Raw genomic sequence first — 17,412 nt, 5'->3', positions numbered from 1 at the left:
TATACACCAGACTACCACTAGTTACAGTACAGTATACACCAGACTACCACTAGTTACAGTACAGTATACACCAGACTACCACTAGTTACAGTACAGTATACACCAGACTACCACTAGGTACAGTACAGTATACACCAGACTACCACTAGTTACAGTACAGTATACACCAGACTACCACTAGTTACAGTATACACCAGACTACCACTAGTTACAGTATACACCAGACTACCACTAGTTACAGTACAGTATACACCAGACTACCACTAGTTACAGTACAGTATACACCAGACTACCACTAGTTACAGTACAGTATACACCAGACTACCACTAGTTACAGTATACACCAGACTACCACTAGTTACAGTACAGTATACACCAGACTACCACTAGTTACAGTACAGTATACACCAGACTACCACTAGTACAGTACAGTATACACCAGACTACCACTAGGTACAGTACAGTATACAGTATACAGACTACCACTAGGTACAGTACAGTATACACCAGACTACCACTAGGTACAGTACAGTATACACCAGACTACCACTAGGTACAGTACAGTATACACCAGACTACCACTAGGTACAGTACAGTATACACCAGACTACCACTAGGTACAGTACAGTATACACCAGACTACCACTAGTTACAGTATACACCAGACTACCACTAGTTACAGTATACACCAGACTACCACTAGGTACAGTACAGTATACACCAGACTACCACTAGGTACAGTATACACCAGACTACCACTAGTTACAGTATACACCAGACTACCACTAGTTACAGTATACACCAGACTACCACTAGTTACAGTATACACCAGACTACCACTAGTTACAGTATACACCAGACTACCACTAGTTACAGTATACACCAGACTACCACTAGGTACAGTACAGTACACACCAGACTACCACTAGTTACAGTACAGTATACACCAGACTACCACTAGGTACAATACAGTATACACCAGACTACCACTAGGTACAGTACAGTACACACCAGACTACCACTAGGTACAGTATACACCAGACTACCACTAGTTACAGTATACACCAGACTACCACTAGTTACAGTATACACCAGACTACCACTAGTTACAGTACACACCAGACTACCACTAGGTACAGTACAGTATACACCAGACTACCACTAGTTACAGTACAGTATACACCAGACTACCACTAGTTACAGTACAGTATTCACCAGACTACCACTAGTTACAGTACAGTACACACCAGACTACCACTAGTTACAGTACAGTATTCACCAGACTACCACTAGTTACAGTACAGTATACACCAGACTACCACTAGTTACAGTACAGTATACACCAGACTACCACTAGTTACAGTACAGTATACACCAGACTACCACTAGTTACAGTACAGTATACACCAGACTACCACTAGTTACAGTACAGTATACACCAGACTACCACTAGTTACAGTACAGTATACACCAGACTACCACTAGTTACAGTACACACCAGACTACCACTAGTTACAGTACAGTATACACCAGACTACCACTAGTTACAGTATACACCAGACTACCACTAGTTACAGTACAGTATACACCAGACTACCACTAGTTACAGTACACACCAGACTACCACTAGGTACAGTACAGTATACACCAGACTACCACTAGGTACAGTACAGTATACACCAGACTACCACTAGTTACAGTACAGTATACACCAGACTACCACTAGGTACAGTACAGTATACACCAGACTACCACTAGTTACAGTACAGTACACACCAGACTACCACTAGTTACAGTACAGTATACACCAGACTACCACTAGTTACAGTACAGTATACACCAGACTACCACTAGTTACAGTACAGTATACACCAGACTACCACTAGTTACAGTATACACCAGACTACCACTAGTTACAGTACAGTATACACCAGACTACCACTAGTTACAGTATACACCAGACTACCACTAGGTACAGTATACACCAGACTACCACTAGTTACAGTATACACCAGACTACCACTAGTTACAGTACAGTATACACCAGACTACCACTAGTTACAGTATACACCAGACTACCACTAGTTACAGTATACACCAGACTACCACTAGTTACAGTACAGTATACACCAGACTACCACTAGTTACAGTATACACCAGACTACCACTAGTTACAGTATACACCAGACCACCACTAGTTACAGTACAGTATACACCAGACTACCACTAGTTACAGTACAGTATACACCAGACTACCACTAGTTACAGTACAGTATACACCAGACTACCACTAGTTACAGTACAGTATACACCAGACTACCACTAGTTACAGTACAGTATACACCAGACTACCACTAGTTACAGTACAGTATACACCAGACTACCACTAGTTACAGTACAGTACACACCAGACTACCACTAGTTACAGTACAGTATACACCAGACTACCACTAGTTACAGTACAGTATACACCAAACTACCACTAGTTACAGTACAGTATTCACCAGACTACCACTAGTTACAGTACAGTATACACCAGACTACCACTAGTTACAGTACAGTATACACCAGACTACCACTAGTTACAGTACAGTACACACCAGACTACCACTAGTTACAGTACAGTACACACCAGACTACCACTAGTTACAGTACAGTATACACCAGACTACCACTAGGTACAGTACAGTATACACCAGACTACCACTAGTTACAGTACAGTATACACCAGACTACCACTAGTTACAGTACAGTATACACCAGACTACCACTAGGTACAGTACAGTATACACCAGACTACCACTAGTTACAGTACAGTATACACCAGACTACCACTAGGTACAGTACAGTACACACCAGACTACCACTAGTTACAGTACAGTACACACCAGACTACCACTAGGTACAGTACAGTACACACCAGACTACCACTAGGTACAGTACAGTATACACCAGACTACCACTAGGTACAGTACAGTATACACCAGACTACCACTAGTTACAGTACAGTATACACCAGACTACCACTAGTTACAGTACAGTATACACCAGACTACCACTAGTTACAGTACAGTACACACCAGACTACCACTAGTTACAGTACAGTATACACCAGACTACCACTAGGTACAGTACAGTATACACCAGACTACCACTAGTTACAGTACAGTATACACCAGACTACCACTAGTTACAGTACAGTATACACCAGACTACCACTAGTTACAGTACAGTATACACCAGACTACCACTAGTTACAGTACAGTATACACCAGACTACCACTAGTTACAGTACAGTACACACCAGACTACCACTAGTTACAGTACAGTACACACCAGACTACCACTAGTTACAGTACAGTATACACCAGACTACCACTAGGTACAGTACAGTATACACCAGACTACCACTAGTTACAGTACAGTATACACCAGACTACCACTAGTTACAGTATACACCAGACTACCACTAGGTACAGTACAGTACACACCAGACTACCACTAGTTACAGTATACACCAGACTAACACTAGTTACAGTACAGTATACACCAGACTACCACTAGTTACAGTACAGTATACACCAGACTACCACTAGTTACAGTACAGTATACACCAGACTACCACTAGGTACAGTACAGTACACACCAGACTACCACTAGGTACAGTACACACCAGACTACCACTAGTTACAGTACAGTACACACCAGACTACCACTAGTTACAGTACAGTACACACCAGACTACCACTAGGTACAGTACAGTATACACCAGACTACCACTAGTTACAGTACAGTATACACCAGACTACCACTAGTTACAGTACACACCAGACAACCACTAGTTACAGTACAGTACACACCAGACTACCACTAGTTACAGTACAGTATACACCAGACTACCACTAGGTACAGTACAGTACACACCAGACTACCACTAGGTACAGTACAGTACACACCAGACTACCACTAGTTACAGTACAGTACACACCAGACTACCACTAGTTACAGTATACACCAGACTACCACTAGTTACAGTACAGTATACACCAGACTACCACTAGGTACAGTACAGTATACACCAGACTACCACTAGGTACAGTACAGTATACACCAGACTACCACTAGTTACAGTATACACCAGACTACCACTAGTTACAGTACAGTATACACCAGACTACCACTAGTTACAGTACAGTATACACCAGACTACCACTAGTTACAGTATACACCAGACTACCACTAGGTACAGTACACACCAGACTACCACTAGTTACAGTACAGTATACACCAGACTACCACTAGGTACAGTACAGTACACACCAGACTACCACTAGTTACAGTATACACCAGACTACCACTAGGTACAGTACAGTATACACCAGACTACCACTAGTTACAGTATACACCAGACTACCACTAGGTACAGTACAGTACACACCAGACTACCACTAGTTACAGTATACACCAGACTACCACTAGTTACAGTACAGTATACACCAGCCTACCACTAGTTACAGTATACACCAGACTACCACTAGTTACAGTATACACCAGACCACCACTAGTTACAGTATACACCAGACTACCACTAGTTACAGTACAGTATACACCAGACTGCCACTAGTTACAGTACAGTATACACCAGACTACCACTATGTACAGTACAGTATACACCAGACTACCACTAGGTACAGTACAGTATACACCAGACTACCACTAGTTACAGTACAGTATACACCAGACTACCACTAGTTACAGTATACACCAGACTACCACTAGTTACAGTACAGTATACACCAGACTACCACTAGTTACAGTACAGTATACACCAGACTACCACTAGTTACAGTATACACCAGACTACCACTAGTTACAGTATACACCAGACTACCACTAGTTACAGTACAGTATACACCAGACTACCACTAGTTACAGTACAGTATACACCAGACTACCACTAGTTACAGTACAGTATACACCAGACTACCACTAGTTACAGTACAGTATACACCAGACTACCACTAGTTACAGTACAGTATACACCAGACTACCACTAGTTACAGTATACACCAGACTACCACTAGTTACAGTACAGTATACACCAGACTACCACTAGTTACAGTACAGTATACACCAGACTACCACTAGTTACAGTACAGTATACACCAGACTACCACTAGTTACAGTACAGTACACACCAGACTACCACTAGTTACAGTATACACCAGACTACCACTAGTTACAGTACAGTACACACCAGACTACCACTAGTTACAGTACAGTATACACCAGACTACCACTAGTTACAGTACAGTATACACCAGACCACCACTAGTTTCAGTACAGTATTCACCAGACTACCACTAGTTACAGTACAGTATACACCAGACTACCACTAGTTACAGTACAGTATACACCAGACTACCACTAGGTACAGTACAGTATACACCAGACTACCACTAGTTACAGTATACACCAGACTACCACTAGGTACAGTACAGTATACACCAGACTACCACTAGTTACAGTACAGTACACACCAGACTACCACTAGGTACAGTACAGTACACACCAGACTACCACTAGTTACAGTACAGTATACACCAGACCACCACTAGTTACAGTACAGTATACACCAGACTACCACTAGGTACAGTACAGTATACACCAGACTACCACTAGTTACAGTATACACCAGACTACCACTAGTTACAGTACAGTATACACCAGACTACCACTAGTTACAGTACAGTACACACCAGACTACCACTAGTTACAGTATACACCAGACTACCACTAGTTACAGTACAGTATACACCAGACTACCACTAGGTACAGTACAGTATACACCAGACTACCACTAGTTACAGTACAGTATACACCAGACTACCACTAGTTACAGTACAGTACACACCAGACTACCACTAGTTACAGTACAGTATACACCAGACTACCACTAGTTACAGTACAGTATACACCAGACTACCACTAGTTACAGTACAGTACACACCAGACTACCACTAGTTACAGTACAGTATACACCGGACTACCACTAGTTACAGTACAGTATACACCGGACTACCACTAGTTACAGTACAGTATACACCAGACTACCACTAGTTACAGTACAGTATACACCAGACTACCACTAGGTACAGTACAGTACACACCAGACTACCACTAGTTACAGTATACACCAGACTACCACTAGGTACAGTATACACCAGACTACCACTAGTTACAATACAGTATACACCAGACTACCACTAGGTACAGTACAGTATACACCAGACTACCACTAGGTACAGTACAGTATACACCAGACTACCACTAGTTACAGTACAGTATACACCGGACTACCACTAGTTACAGTATACACCAGACTACCACTAGTTACAGTACAGTATACACCAGACTACCACTAGTTACAGTACAGTATACACCGGACTACCACTAGTTACAGTATACACCAGACTACCACTAGTTACAGTATACACCAGACTACCACTAGTTACAGTACAGTATACACCAGACTACCACTAGTTACAGTACAGTATACACCAGACTACCACTAGTTACAGTATACACCAGACTATAGTTACAGTACAGACCAGACCACTAGTTACAGTACAGTATACACCAGACTACCACTAGTTACAGTATACACCAGACTACCACTAGTTACAGTACAGTATACACCAGACTACCACTAGTTACAGTATACACCAGACTACCACTAGGTACAGTACAGTACACACCAGACTACCACTAGTTACAGTATACACCAGACTACCACTAGTTACAGTACAGTATACACCAGACTACCACTAGTTACAGTACAGTATACACCAGACTACCACTAGGTACAGTACACACCAGACTACCACTAGTTACAGTACAGTATACACCAGACTACCACTAGTTACAGTATACACCAGACTACCACTAGTTACAGTATACACCAGACTACCACTAGTTACAGTATACACCAGACTACCACTAGTTACAGTACAGTATACACCAGACTACCACTAGTTACAGTACAGTATACACCAGACTACCACTAGTTACAGTACAGTATACACCAGACTACCACTAGTTACAGTACAGTATACACCAGACTACCACTAGTTACAGTACAGTATACACCAGACTACCACTAGTTACAGTATACACCAGACTACCACTAGGTACAGTACAGTACACACCAGACTACCACTAGGTACAGTACAGTATACACCAGACTACCACTAGTTACAGTACAGTATACACCAGACTACCACTAGTTACAGTACAGTATACACCAGACTACCACTAGTTACAGTACAGTATACACCAGACTACCACTAGTTACAGTATACACCAGACTACCACTAGGTACAGTACAGTACACACCAGACTACCACTAGTTACAGTATACACCAGACTACCACTAGTTACAGTACAGTATACACCAGACTACCACTAGTTACAGTACAGTATACACCAGACTACCACTAGGTACAGTACACACCAGACTACCACTAGGTACAGTACAGTATACACCAGACTACCACTAGTTACAGTACACACCAGACTACCACTAGTTACAGTATACACCAGACTACCACTAGTTACAGTATACACCAGACTACCACTAGTTACAGTACAGTATACACCAGACTACCACTAGTTACAGTACAGTATACACCAGACTACCACTAGTTACAGTACAGTATACACCAGACTACCACTAGTTACAGTACAGTATACACCAGACTACCACTAGTTACAGTATACACCAGACTACCACTAGGTACAGTACAGTATACACCAGACTACCACTAGGTACAGTACAGTATACACCAGACTACCACTAGTTACAGTACAGTATACACCAGACTACCACTAGGTACAGTACAGTATACACCAGACTACCACTAGTTACAGTACAGTATACACCAGACTACCACTAGTTACAGTACAGTATACACCAGACTACCACTAGTTACAGTACAGTATACACCAGACTACCACTAGTTACAGTATACACCAGACTACCACTAGGTACAGTACAGTATACACCAGACTACCACTAGTTACAGTACAGTATACACCAGACTACCACTAGTTACAGTACAGTATACACCAGACTACCACTAGTTACAGTATACACCAGACTACCACTAGTTACAGTACAGTATACACCAGACTACCACTAGTTACAGTACAGTACACACCAGACTACCACTAGTTACAGTATACACCAGACTACCACTAGTTACAGTATACACCAGACTACCACTAGTTACAGTACAGTATACACCAGACTACCACTAGGTACAGTACAGTATACACCAGACTACCACTAGGTACAGTACAGTATACACCAGACTACCACTAGTTACAGTACAGTATACACCAGACCACCACTAGTTACAGTACAGTATACACCAGACTACCACTAGTTACAGTACAGTATACACCAGACTACCACTAGGTACAGTACAGTATACACCAGACTACCACTAGTTACAGTACAGTATACACCAGACTACCACTAGTTACAGTACTTTTGTTTCATGCATTATTTCTGACACGGGAAGTAAACTCAGTCAGTTAAATCCTGCAAAGCCCAATGTTACCAACAAGGATCACAGCTGGCCAGAGGTCCACGCTGAATAACTGTGTCTGCCACCGTTACATTTTTAGTAGGTGGCCTAACTATTAGGGGTCCTGACCTGACCTCGTCTTTCCTGCCTGTTTTCTTCATCTCTCTGATGCACTTAGACTCTCACCACTGCTCCCGATCAGCCTCCGCCAGCCCCCTGGACGCCTGCTCCCACCACCACCCTCACCGGGACTCCTCCGAACGCTGGAGGGGAGGAGTGTCCGCCAGCCCCCTGGACGCCTGCTCCCACCACCACCCTCACCGGGACTCCTCCGAACGCTGGAGGGGAGGAGTGTCCGCCAGCACTCCCGACATCACACAGCGCCAACGCCGACGGAACTCAACGCTGGTCAGCGCACGTCCTCACACACACACACACACACACACACACACACACACACACACACACACACAATAGTGTAATTCCAGGTATCTTGCCGTAACTGTTCACCCTTTTTTTGTTTCTCAAAGTTGGATAAGAAGAAGAAAGAGAAGAAAGACAAGGAGAGGGAGAATGAAAAAGAGAAAGTTCTGAAGAAGTTGCCAATACCGACCAGATCCAGGCCGGAGTTCAGGTATTGTTATGACACATGACACAGAACCCAGATTACGGAACACAGAACCCAGATTCCTTAACACAGATTACAGAACACGATTACAGGACACAGATTACAGAACACAAATTACAGATAACAGACCACAGATTATGAACACAGATAACAGACCACAGATTATGAACACAGATAACAGAACACAGATTATGAACACAGATAACAGAACACAGATCACAAAACACGGATTACAGAACACAGAACATAGGATGGAATAGAGACCAGAATCTGTCTTGTGCCAAACAGTAGAACTACTCTAAACAGTCCTAAACTTCAGGTCTCTGCCCAAATAAAGGAAACACTTCATTAAATTAAGGATATGCTAAATGACTTAAATGTAAAATGTAAATGGATATAAAATATATTGAAAGCAGGTGCTTTCACAAAGGTGGGGTTCCTAAGCAATTCCTCAGCAATTCATATCCCATCATGCTTAAGGTCAAATATAAAAAAGCTGGGCAGACCATCATTTTGCCCATTATTTTGGCTACAATGACTATGCCCCCCATAGGATGACAATGCCTCCATCCACAGGTCACGAGTGGTCATTGAATGGTTTGATGTGCATGAAAACTATGTATGCCATGGCTGCCTCAGTCACCAGATCTCAACCCAATTGAACACATATGGATAATTCTGGAGCAGCACCTGAGACAGTGATTTCCACCACAATCAACAAAACACCAAATAATGACATTTCTTGTGGAAGAATTGTGTCGCATCCCTCCAATAAAGTTCCAGACACTAAGAATCTTCTCCCTCTTCCTTCCTTCCTTCCCTCCTCCCTGCATAATCCCTCCCTTCTCCTTCCCTCTCTTCCCCACATCTCTTTTCATCTCTTATCCTGCAGCAGTACCCCAAAACCCCAAAACCGACCTCCATCACCTGCCCCCAAAAGCAAACTGTTGTCCCCCTGCCCTCCAATGGCTCCCAAGACCCCCTCCACGGGCAAGAAGATCTCCACAGGCACCAAGACCCGCCCCAAAAGAGCCCAGACCCCTGTCAGGGTACAGCTTCAGCCGGTCGCTGTGGAAACTAACAACGAGCCCCATCAGCCAGACACTCCTGAGGAGACAGAGAGTAAGTTTGTTCGCTGTGGTTACCGTATCCAAGCTCCAGCATGTTTCTTTTCAGCTGTTACTTCTTGCCTTCTCTGCCTTGAGAAAACACACATTGTACCAACTCTATGATGTTTGCTTCATATGATCCTTGAAGTATATTCCGTGGTTATGGTCCATCGTGTGGCTTCAGATGTGAAACAGAGGCCTCTCCTGTCTCTCTTGCTCTTACAGGCTCCAGTAATGTTTCCGCTATACAATTGTCTTCGGCGCCACAGCTGACTGCCTCTGCTGCCTCAACTCCCACAACTGCCTCCTCTGCTGCCTCAACTCCCATAACTGCCTTCTCTGCTGCCTCAACTCCCACAACTGCCTTCTCTGCTGCCTCATCTTCCCCGGCTGCCTCATCTACTACTGCCACTCTGGCTTCCAGGCCCTCAGCCGGCACCAACGACCCAGAGGAAGCAGCTCGAGTCCTGGCTGAGAAACGCAGACAGGCCCGGGAGCAACGGGAGAGAGAGGAGCAGGAGAAGAGGAAACGGTCAGTCGGACTCTGGCTGGAATTGATGAGACATGTCATTGAGTTGGTTATTATAGTACTGTGGTATTATTGAATGTTTTTGATTGGAGTGTCGTGTCTGTCTGTTTGTCTATAGCAGGAGTTCTTCACCTTTTTAGCTCAAGGCCCAAATCAGAAATTGACTGTCTTCCCATGACCCAAATTGTTCTCCAATGACCCAAATTAAAAATAAGTTGTGTGTGATGTATAGATGTATTCTCATAACTCACGACCCACCTCTTACATGACCAGGGCCCGATTTGGGTCCCGACCCATAGTTAAAGAAACCCTGGTCTATAGACATATGAATGGTTTACTGTTTGCCTCATGTCCAAGACAAGTGTGTACCATACATTGATAGTGTGAGCATATACTGTATGAGCATGTGTTGACCTAACTGAGCATGCTCCCCATGCAGGATTGCTCGTGAGGAGGGCATGGCTCGGCAGGCGGAGGAGAGGAGACGCAGGGAGGAGGAGGCACGCCTCATGGCGAAGGAGCAGCTTCTGAGAGACGAGGCCCAGCGCCTGGAGGAGGAGAAGGAGGCGAAGGAGAAAGACAAGGCGGAACAGGAGGAGAACCAACGCCTGCAGAAACAGGTGCGAGATCGACAGGCAGTCTTGACTTACAGCATAGAAGAAGACGTATGACACAGTTTGACTGATCTTAGGTCCTGGAAACGTTATGAGAGGGAATGTTTGCTGTAAGGCCTACAATCAGCATGTCATTGTCACCATGCCTTCTCCAGGCAGATGCCCAGAATTTATTGGCGCTGAGAGAGCCGCTGTCAGAGTGGGATAGTGACAGCTCTGTCCTCCCCCTGTCCCCCTCTCTGCTCCGCACTGCAGTGGGCTGACAGGGGATCGATAGTGACAGTGTTCCCACTACCCCTGCCTGTAGCATTCAGACATGCTTGAGTCTCCCCCGAGGGAAGACTAGTGCAGTTTGTTGTTTGTTCGACACTGCCAGCAGCCATCTTCCTTGCCATGTGTGTCAAGATGGTGAGGCGTCATATTCATACAACATTTTTCAGCTCATCTCATGAACCATGACGCAGCAAGTTTTAACTTCCAGGAAACTTTGAACGTTAAAACGTCATTGCGATCATCTGTATGTAACGGATGTGAAATGGCTAGCGGTGTTCGCGCTAAATAGCGTTTCAATCGGTGACGTCACTTGCTCTGAGTCCCTGAAGTAGTGGTTCCCCTTGCTCTGCAAGGGCCGAGGCTTTTGTGGCGCAATGGGTAACGATGCTTCGTGGGTGACTGTTGTCGATGTGTGCAGAGGGTCCCTGGTTCGCGCCCGGGGATGGGCGAGGGGACGGTCTAAAGTTCTACTGTTACATGTAGTTACTCAACTGTATACAACCTGTGTTTTGCACTGTTGATGAAGCATAGCAACCTTGTTATTTTGATGGATGTTGTTATGTAGATATGTGCTGCCTGTGGTGTAGCCCAGTGGTTTGTTTGGAACTGATGTGATCACAGCTTTGTTTTCATCCCATCATGCAACACCTATTTAGTACTGATGAAGGATCCAGTGAGCTGTGTACTGGCATTATTACAGGGAGATATAAAGCACTGCCCTACGGCCTACTGCAGTGGGGCGGCAGGGTAGCCTAGTGGTTAGGAACTGGAAGAGTTGGACTAGGAACTGGAAGGTTGCAAGTTCAAACCCCCGAGCTGCCCTTGAACAGGCAGTTAACCCACTGTTCCTAGGCCGTCATTGAAAATAAGAATTTGTTCTTAACTGACTTGCCTGGTGAAATAAAGGTATAATTTTAAAACAGTCTAGACTGGGAATATGTTGCCACCTAGTGGTTAGAAAAGGGGACATTAATCTACTCTTGTATTCATTTGATAATAATAATTTTTTACATTCCATCATTTGATATTATATGAAATTATGGTTTTATCTAGACTGACACAATTCTCTTGTTGAGTCATTTCCCTGTTGTCTTAAGAGAATGATGAACATCCTATAGTATTGATGATCGTATTGATGATGTTGTTTTGTCCCGTCTGTGTCAGAGAGAGGAGGCCGAGGTCAAAGCTCGTGAGGAGGCAGAGCATCAGCGCATGGAGAGAGAGAAGCACTTCCAGAAGGAGGAACAGGCGCGCCTGGAGAGAAAGAAGGTGGAGCGGGGAGGAGGGATGGAGGGAGGAGAGATGGAGGATGGGATGGGGGGAGGAGGGATGGGAGGAGAGATAGATGGAGAGATGGAGGAGAGATGGAGAGATGGAGGAGAGATGGAGGAGAGATGGAGAGATGGAGGAGAGATAGAGGGATGGAGGGAGGAGAGAGGGATGGAGGGAGGAGAGAGGGATGGAGGGAGGAGAGAGGGATGGAGGGAGGAGAGATGGAGAGAGGGGTGGAGGGAAGAGGGATGGAGGAAAGAGGGATGGAGGGAGGAGAGATGGAGAGAGGGATGGAGGGAGGAGAGATGGAGGGAGGGAGGAGAGAGGGATGGAGGGAGGAGAGATGGAGGGAGGGAGGAGAGAGGAAAGAGGGATGGAGAGATAGAGGGAGGGAGGAAAGAGGGAGGGAGGAGAGATGGAGGGAGGGAGGAGAGATGGAGAGAGGGATGGAGGGAGGAGAGATGGAGGGAGGGAGGAGGGAGGAAAGAGGGATGGAGAGATAGAGGGAGGGAGGAAAGAGGGAGGGAGGAGAGATGGAGGGAGGGAGGAAAGAGGGATGGAGGGAGGAGAGATGGAGAGGGATGGAGGGAGGAGGGATGGAGGGAGGGAGTAGAGATGGAGGGAGGGAAGAGAGATGGAGGGATGGAGGGAGGAAAGTGGGATGGAGGGAGGAGAGATGGAGGGAGGGAGGAGAGATGGAGGGAGGGAGGGAGGGAGGAAGAGAGATGGAGAGGGATGGAGGGAGGAGAGATGGAGGGAGGGATGGAGGGAGGAGAGATGGAGGGATGGAGGGAGGAAAGTGGGATGGAGGGAGGAGAGATGGAGGGAGGGAGGAGAGATGGAGGGAGGGAGGGAGGAAAGAGGGATGGAGAGATGGAGAGGGATGGAGGGAGGAGAGATGGAGGGAGGGATGGAGGGAGGAGAGATGGAGGGAGGGAGGGACGAAAGAGGGATGGAGGGAGGAGAGATGGAGGATGGGAGGAGGGATGGATGGATGAAGGGGACTCAGATTGAAAAAGTCTAACTTGTCTTTACTTTCTACTTTCTACATCAATATAGAACCAGTAAAGATACACAGTGCATTAGTTGTAAATAATCAAATCCAGCAGCTGACAACTTCTGCCTTTGCTGTTGAACTCCACAGCGCCTTGAGGAGATCATGAAGAGAACTCGTAAAAGTACTGATGCTGGAGAAAAGGCGATTGATGTAAGACCCATGCTTCGTATAACAACCCTTCTAGACCATTTATTCAGATGAAAGATTATACAGTTGAAGTCTGACATTTAATTACACTTAGATTGGAGTCATTAAAACTCGTTTTTCAACCACTCCACACATTTCTTGTTAACAAAGTATAGTTTTGTCAAGTCGGTTAGGACATCTACTTTGTGCATGACACAAGTAATTTTTCCAACAACTGTTTACAGACAGATTATTTCACTTATAATTCACTGTATCACAATTCCAGTGGGTCAGAAGTTATACACTAAGTTGACTGTGCATTTAAACAGCTTGGAACATTTCAGAAAATGATGTCATGGCTTTAGAAGCTTTTGATAGGCTAATTGACATCATTTCGGTCAATTGGAGGTGTACCTGTGGATGTATTTCAAGGCCTACCTTCCAACTCAGGGCCTCTTTGCTTGACATCATGGGAAAATCTAAATAAATCAGCTAAGACCTCAGAAAAAAATGTTGACCTCCACAAGTCTGGTTCATCCTTGGGTGCAATTTCCAAATGCCTGAAAGTACCATGTTCATCTGTACAAACAATAGTACGTAAGTATAACCACCATGGGACCACGCAGCCGTCATACCGCTCAGGAAGGAGACACGTTCTGTCTCCTAGAGATTAACGTACTTTGGTGCGAAAAGTGTAAATCAATCCCAGAACAGCAGCAAAGGACCTTGTGAAGATGCTGGAGGAAACAGGTACAAAAGTATCTACATCCACAGTAAAACAAGTCCTATATCGACATAAACTGAAAGGCCGCTCAGCAAGGAAGGAGCCACTGCTCCAAAACCGCCATAAAAAAACCCTGCACATGGGGACACCTGCACATGGGGACAAAGATCATACTTTTTGGAGAAATGTTCTTTGGTCTGATGAAACAAAAATAGAACTGTTTGGCCATAATGACCATCGTTCTGTTTGGAGGAAAAAGGGGGAGGTATGCAAGTCAAAGAACACCATCCCAACCGTGAAGCACGGGGGTGGCAGCATCATGTTGTGGGGGTGCTTTGCTGCAGAACGGACTGGTGCACTTCACAAAATAGATGGCATCATGAGGCAGAAAATTATGTGGATATATTGAAGCAGCATCTCAAGACATCAGTCAGGAAGTTAAAGCTTGGTTGCAAATGGGTCTTCCAAATGGACAATGACCCCAAGCATACTTCCAAAGTTGTGGCAAAATGGCTTAAGGACAACAAAGTTAAGGTATTGGAGTGGCCATCACAAAGCCCTGACCTCAATCCTATAGAAAATATGTGGACAGAACTGAAAAAGTGCGTGCTAGCAAGGAGGCCTACAAACCTGACTCAGTTACACCAGCTCTGTCAGGAGGAATGGGCCAAAATTCACCCAACTTATTGTTGGAAGCTTGTGGAAGGCTACCCGAAACGTTTGACCCAAGTTAAACAATGTAAAAGCAATGCTACCTAATACTAATTGAGTGTATGTAATCTTCTGACCCACTAGGAATGTGATGAAATAAATCATTCTCTCTACTATTATTCTGACATTTCACATTCTTGTGGTGATCCTAAATGACAGAAGACAGGGAATTTTTACTAGGATTAAATGTCAGGAATTGTGAAAAACTTGAGTTTAAATGTATTTGGCTAAGGTGTATGTAAACTTCCGACTTCAACTGTATGTGTTTTCTTATTTAATTGACTGAATTCATAATAGTGTCTGTCCATGATGTTCAAAGCACTTCTTGATAATAACACCTCATCCACCACCAATGTGTAGCAACCTTGTGTGATACACAGCAACCATTTGTCCCATTTTGTGTTCTTCTAGACTTCACTGCCAAATGATTCCCCAGCACAGGTCAACGGCAAAGATGGTACAAAGAACAGTAAAGGTAAGTTACATACAGTGCCTTTCTGCTGTCTCCTTCAACCTGTGATCTGATTTGATAAAAATGTATTTGGGTATAAAAAATAAAAAAATTATACAACATCCCAGCTAACAACAAACCTTCCCACAACTTTAGAGAACGTTTCCTTAAGAGTTTCATTAGGCTTTTAACTAACGCTTTCTTTGCAATGTTACAGCGATGTGCAAGGAATGTTTCCGAGAAACCATCCCCTTAATGTCAAACAGAACTTACCCAGAACGTGGTTACCATGTTCTCAGAATTTAAGATATGTTCTAGACACGCTTCATGGAAACATCGCAAGAACGTTTGTGTCCAGTTATCTGAGGGTTAGGAGAATATTCCATAAACGTCCCACCAAACATACACAGAACATGGTTGCCATGTTCTCCGAACACAAGATACGAATGTTCTAGACACGTTTCATAGGAACTTTGCAGGAACATTTCTGTGTATTAGTTGTCAGGATGTCAACTGATGGTCCCAAAGAAACGTTCTAAAAAAAGAATGTTTCATTACACATCTTGTCTTATTACTGTTGATGAGCCAATCAAGGCTCTGATTGGTGAACCAGTGAACCGTTCATAGCTCTGTGTCTGTTGGCAAGATGAGAGATACAAAACACCCACACAGTGCTTTTAACATCAGTTTTTTCAACTTACGTATTTGATTACATTGTGTATGTTATATTATAAAGTAATTATTTTTCAACGTGTCCTCACCTGGGATTTGAAGTCACAACCTCTTGATTTACGGTTCTCAGATTTTCCCACTACGCCACCATGTCAGTTCTCTTACTGTTTTCATCATTGATTTGATTTCGGCCTACTTTTTAAAGGCTTTCAGTCGTAGTTGTGATGTTGGTGGGACCTGTTTTAATGATCCTCCTGAATCACTACGATCAATACAAGTTTTTCTTGAGTGTACTTTTAACAGAGCTCAGCTATTTACTTCAAAGTCCATTCACAGCCTTACACCTATCCATTTGTTCCAGATCTACATTCCTGCTTAGGGGGAGGGGGAGGGGGAGGGGGAGGGGGAGGAGGAAGGGGAGGGGGAGGAGGAAGAGGGGGCGGTTCAGAGTACCATGAGCCAAGAGGTTGTGAGTTCAAATAATTTGATATTGAACCAATTATGGCAGTAAGCAGATCATGCAATAGCCACGTAAAAACCTTACTCTGCTCATCTTAATCGGCGTAAGGTCAAAAGGATATTCCGAGAACGCGGTAACCATGGTAACCACGTTCTGGTTACGTTCTGTTTTCCTAACTCGAGCGCCAAAACATGC

General features: G+C 44.3%; 1 protein-coding gene across 7 annotated transcripts in view; it reads left to right on the top strand.

The window, feature by feature from the left end:
* The window catches only part of LOC135551729 (MAP7 domain-containing protein 1-like), a 91,920-nt gene that overhangs the window by 72,282 nt on the left and 2,226 nt on the right, over positions 1–17,412 (top strand). For 5 of the 7 annotated variants that reach the window (XM_064982933.1, XM_064982930.1, XM_064982932.1 and 2 more), the window contains 8 exons: positions 8,770–8,999; positions 9,122–9,225; positions 10,112–10,341; positions 10,554–10,860; positions 11,297–11,477; positions 12,909–13,013; positions 14,161–14,223; positions 16,046–16,109. In XM_064982933.1, the coding sequence (XP_064839005.1) occupies positions 8,770–8,999; positions 9,122–9,225; positions 10,112–10,341; positions 10,554–10,860; positions 11,297–11,477; positions 12,909–13,013; positions 14,161–14,223; positions 16,046–16,109 (1,284 nt within the window). The remainder of the gene's footprint in view (positions 1–8,769; positions 9,000–9,121; positions 9,226–10,111; positions 10,342–10,553; positions 10,861–11,296; positions 11,478–12,908; positions 13,014–14,160; positions 14,224–16,045; positions 16,110–17,412) is intronic. The other 2 variants (XM_064982931.1, XM_064982928.1) reach the window with 2 other exon arrangements.

Source organism: Oncorhynchus masou, chromosome 13 (genome assembly GCF_036934945.1).
Source record: "Oncorhynchus masou masou isolate Uvic2021 chromosome 13, UVic_Omas_1.1, whole genome shotgun sequence".
NCBI lineage: Eukaryota > Metazoa > Chordata > Actinopteri > Salmoniformes > Salmonidae > Oncorhynchus > Oncorhynchus masou.
This window is presented reverse-complemented; position numbering and strand designations above follow the sequence as displayed.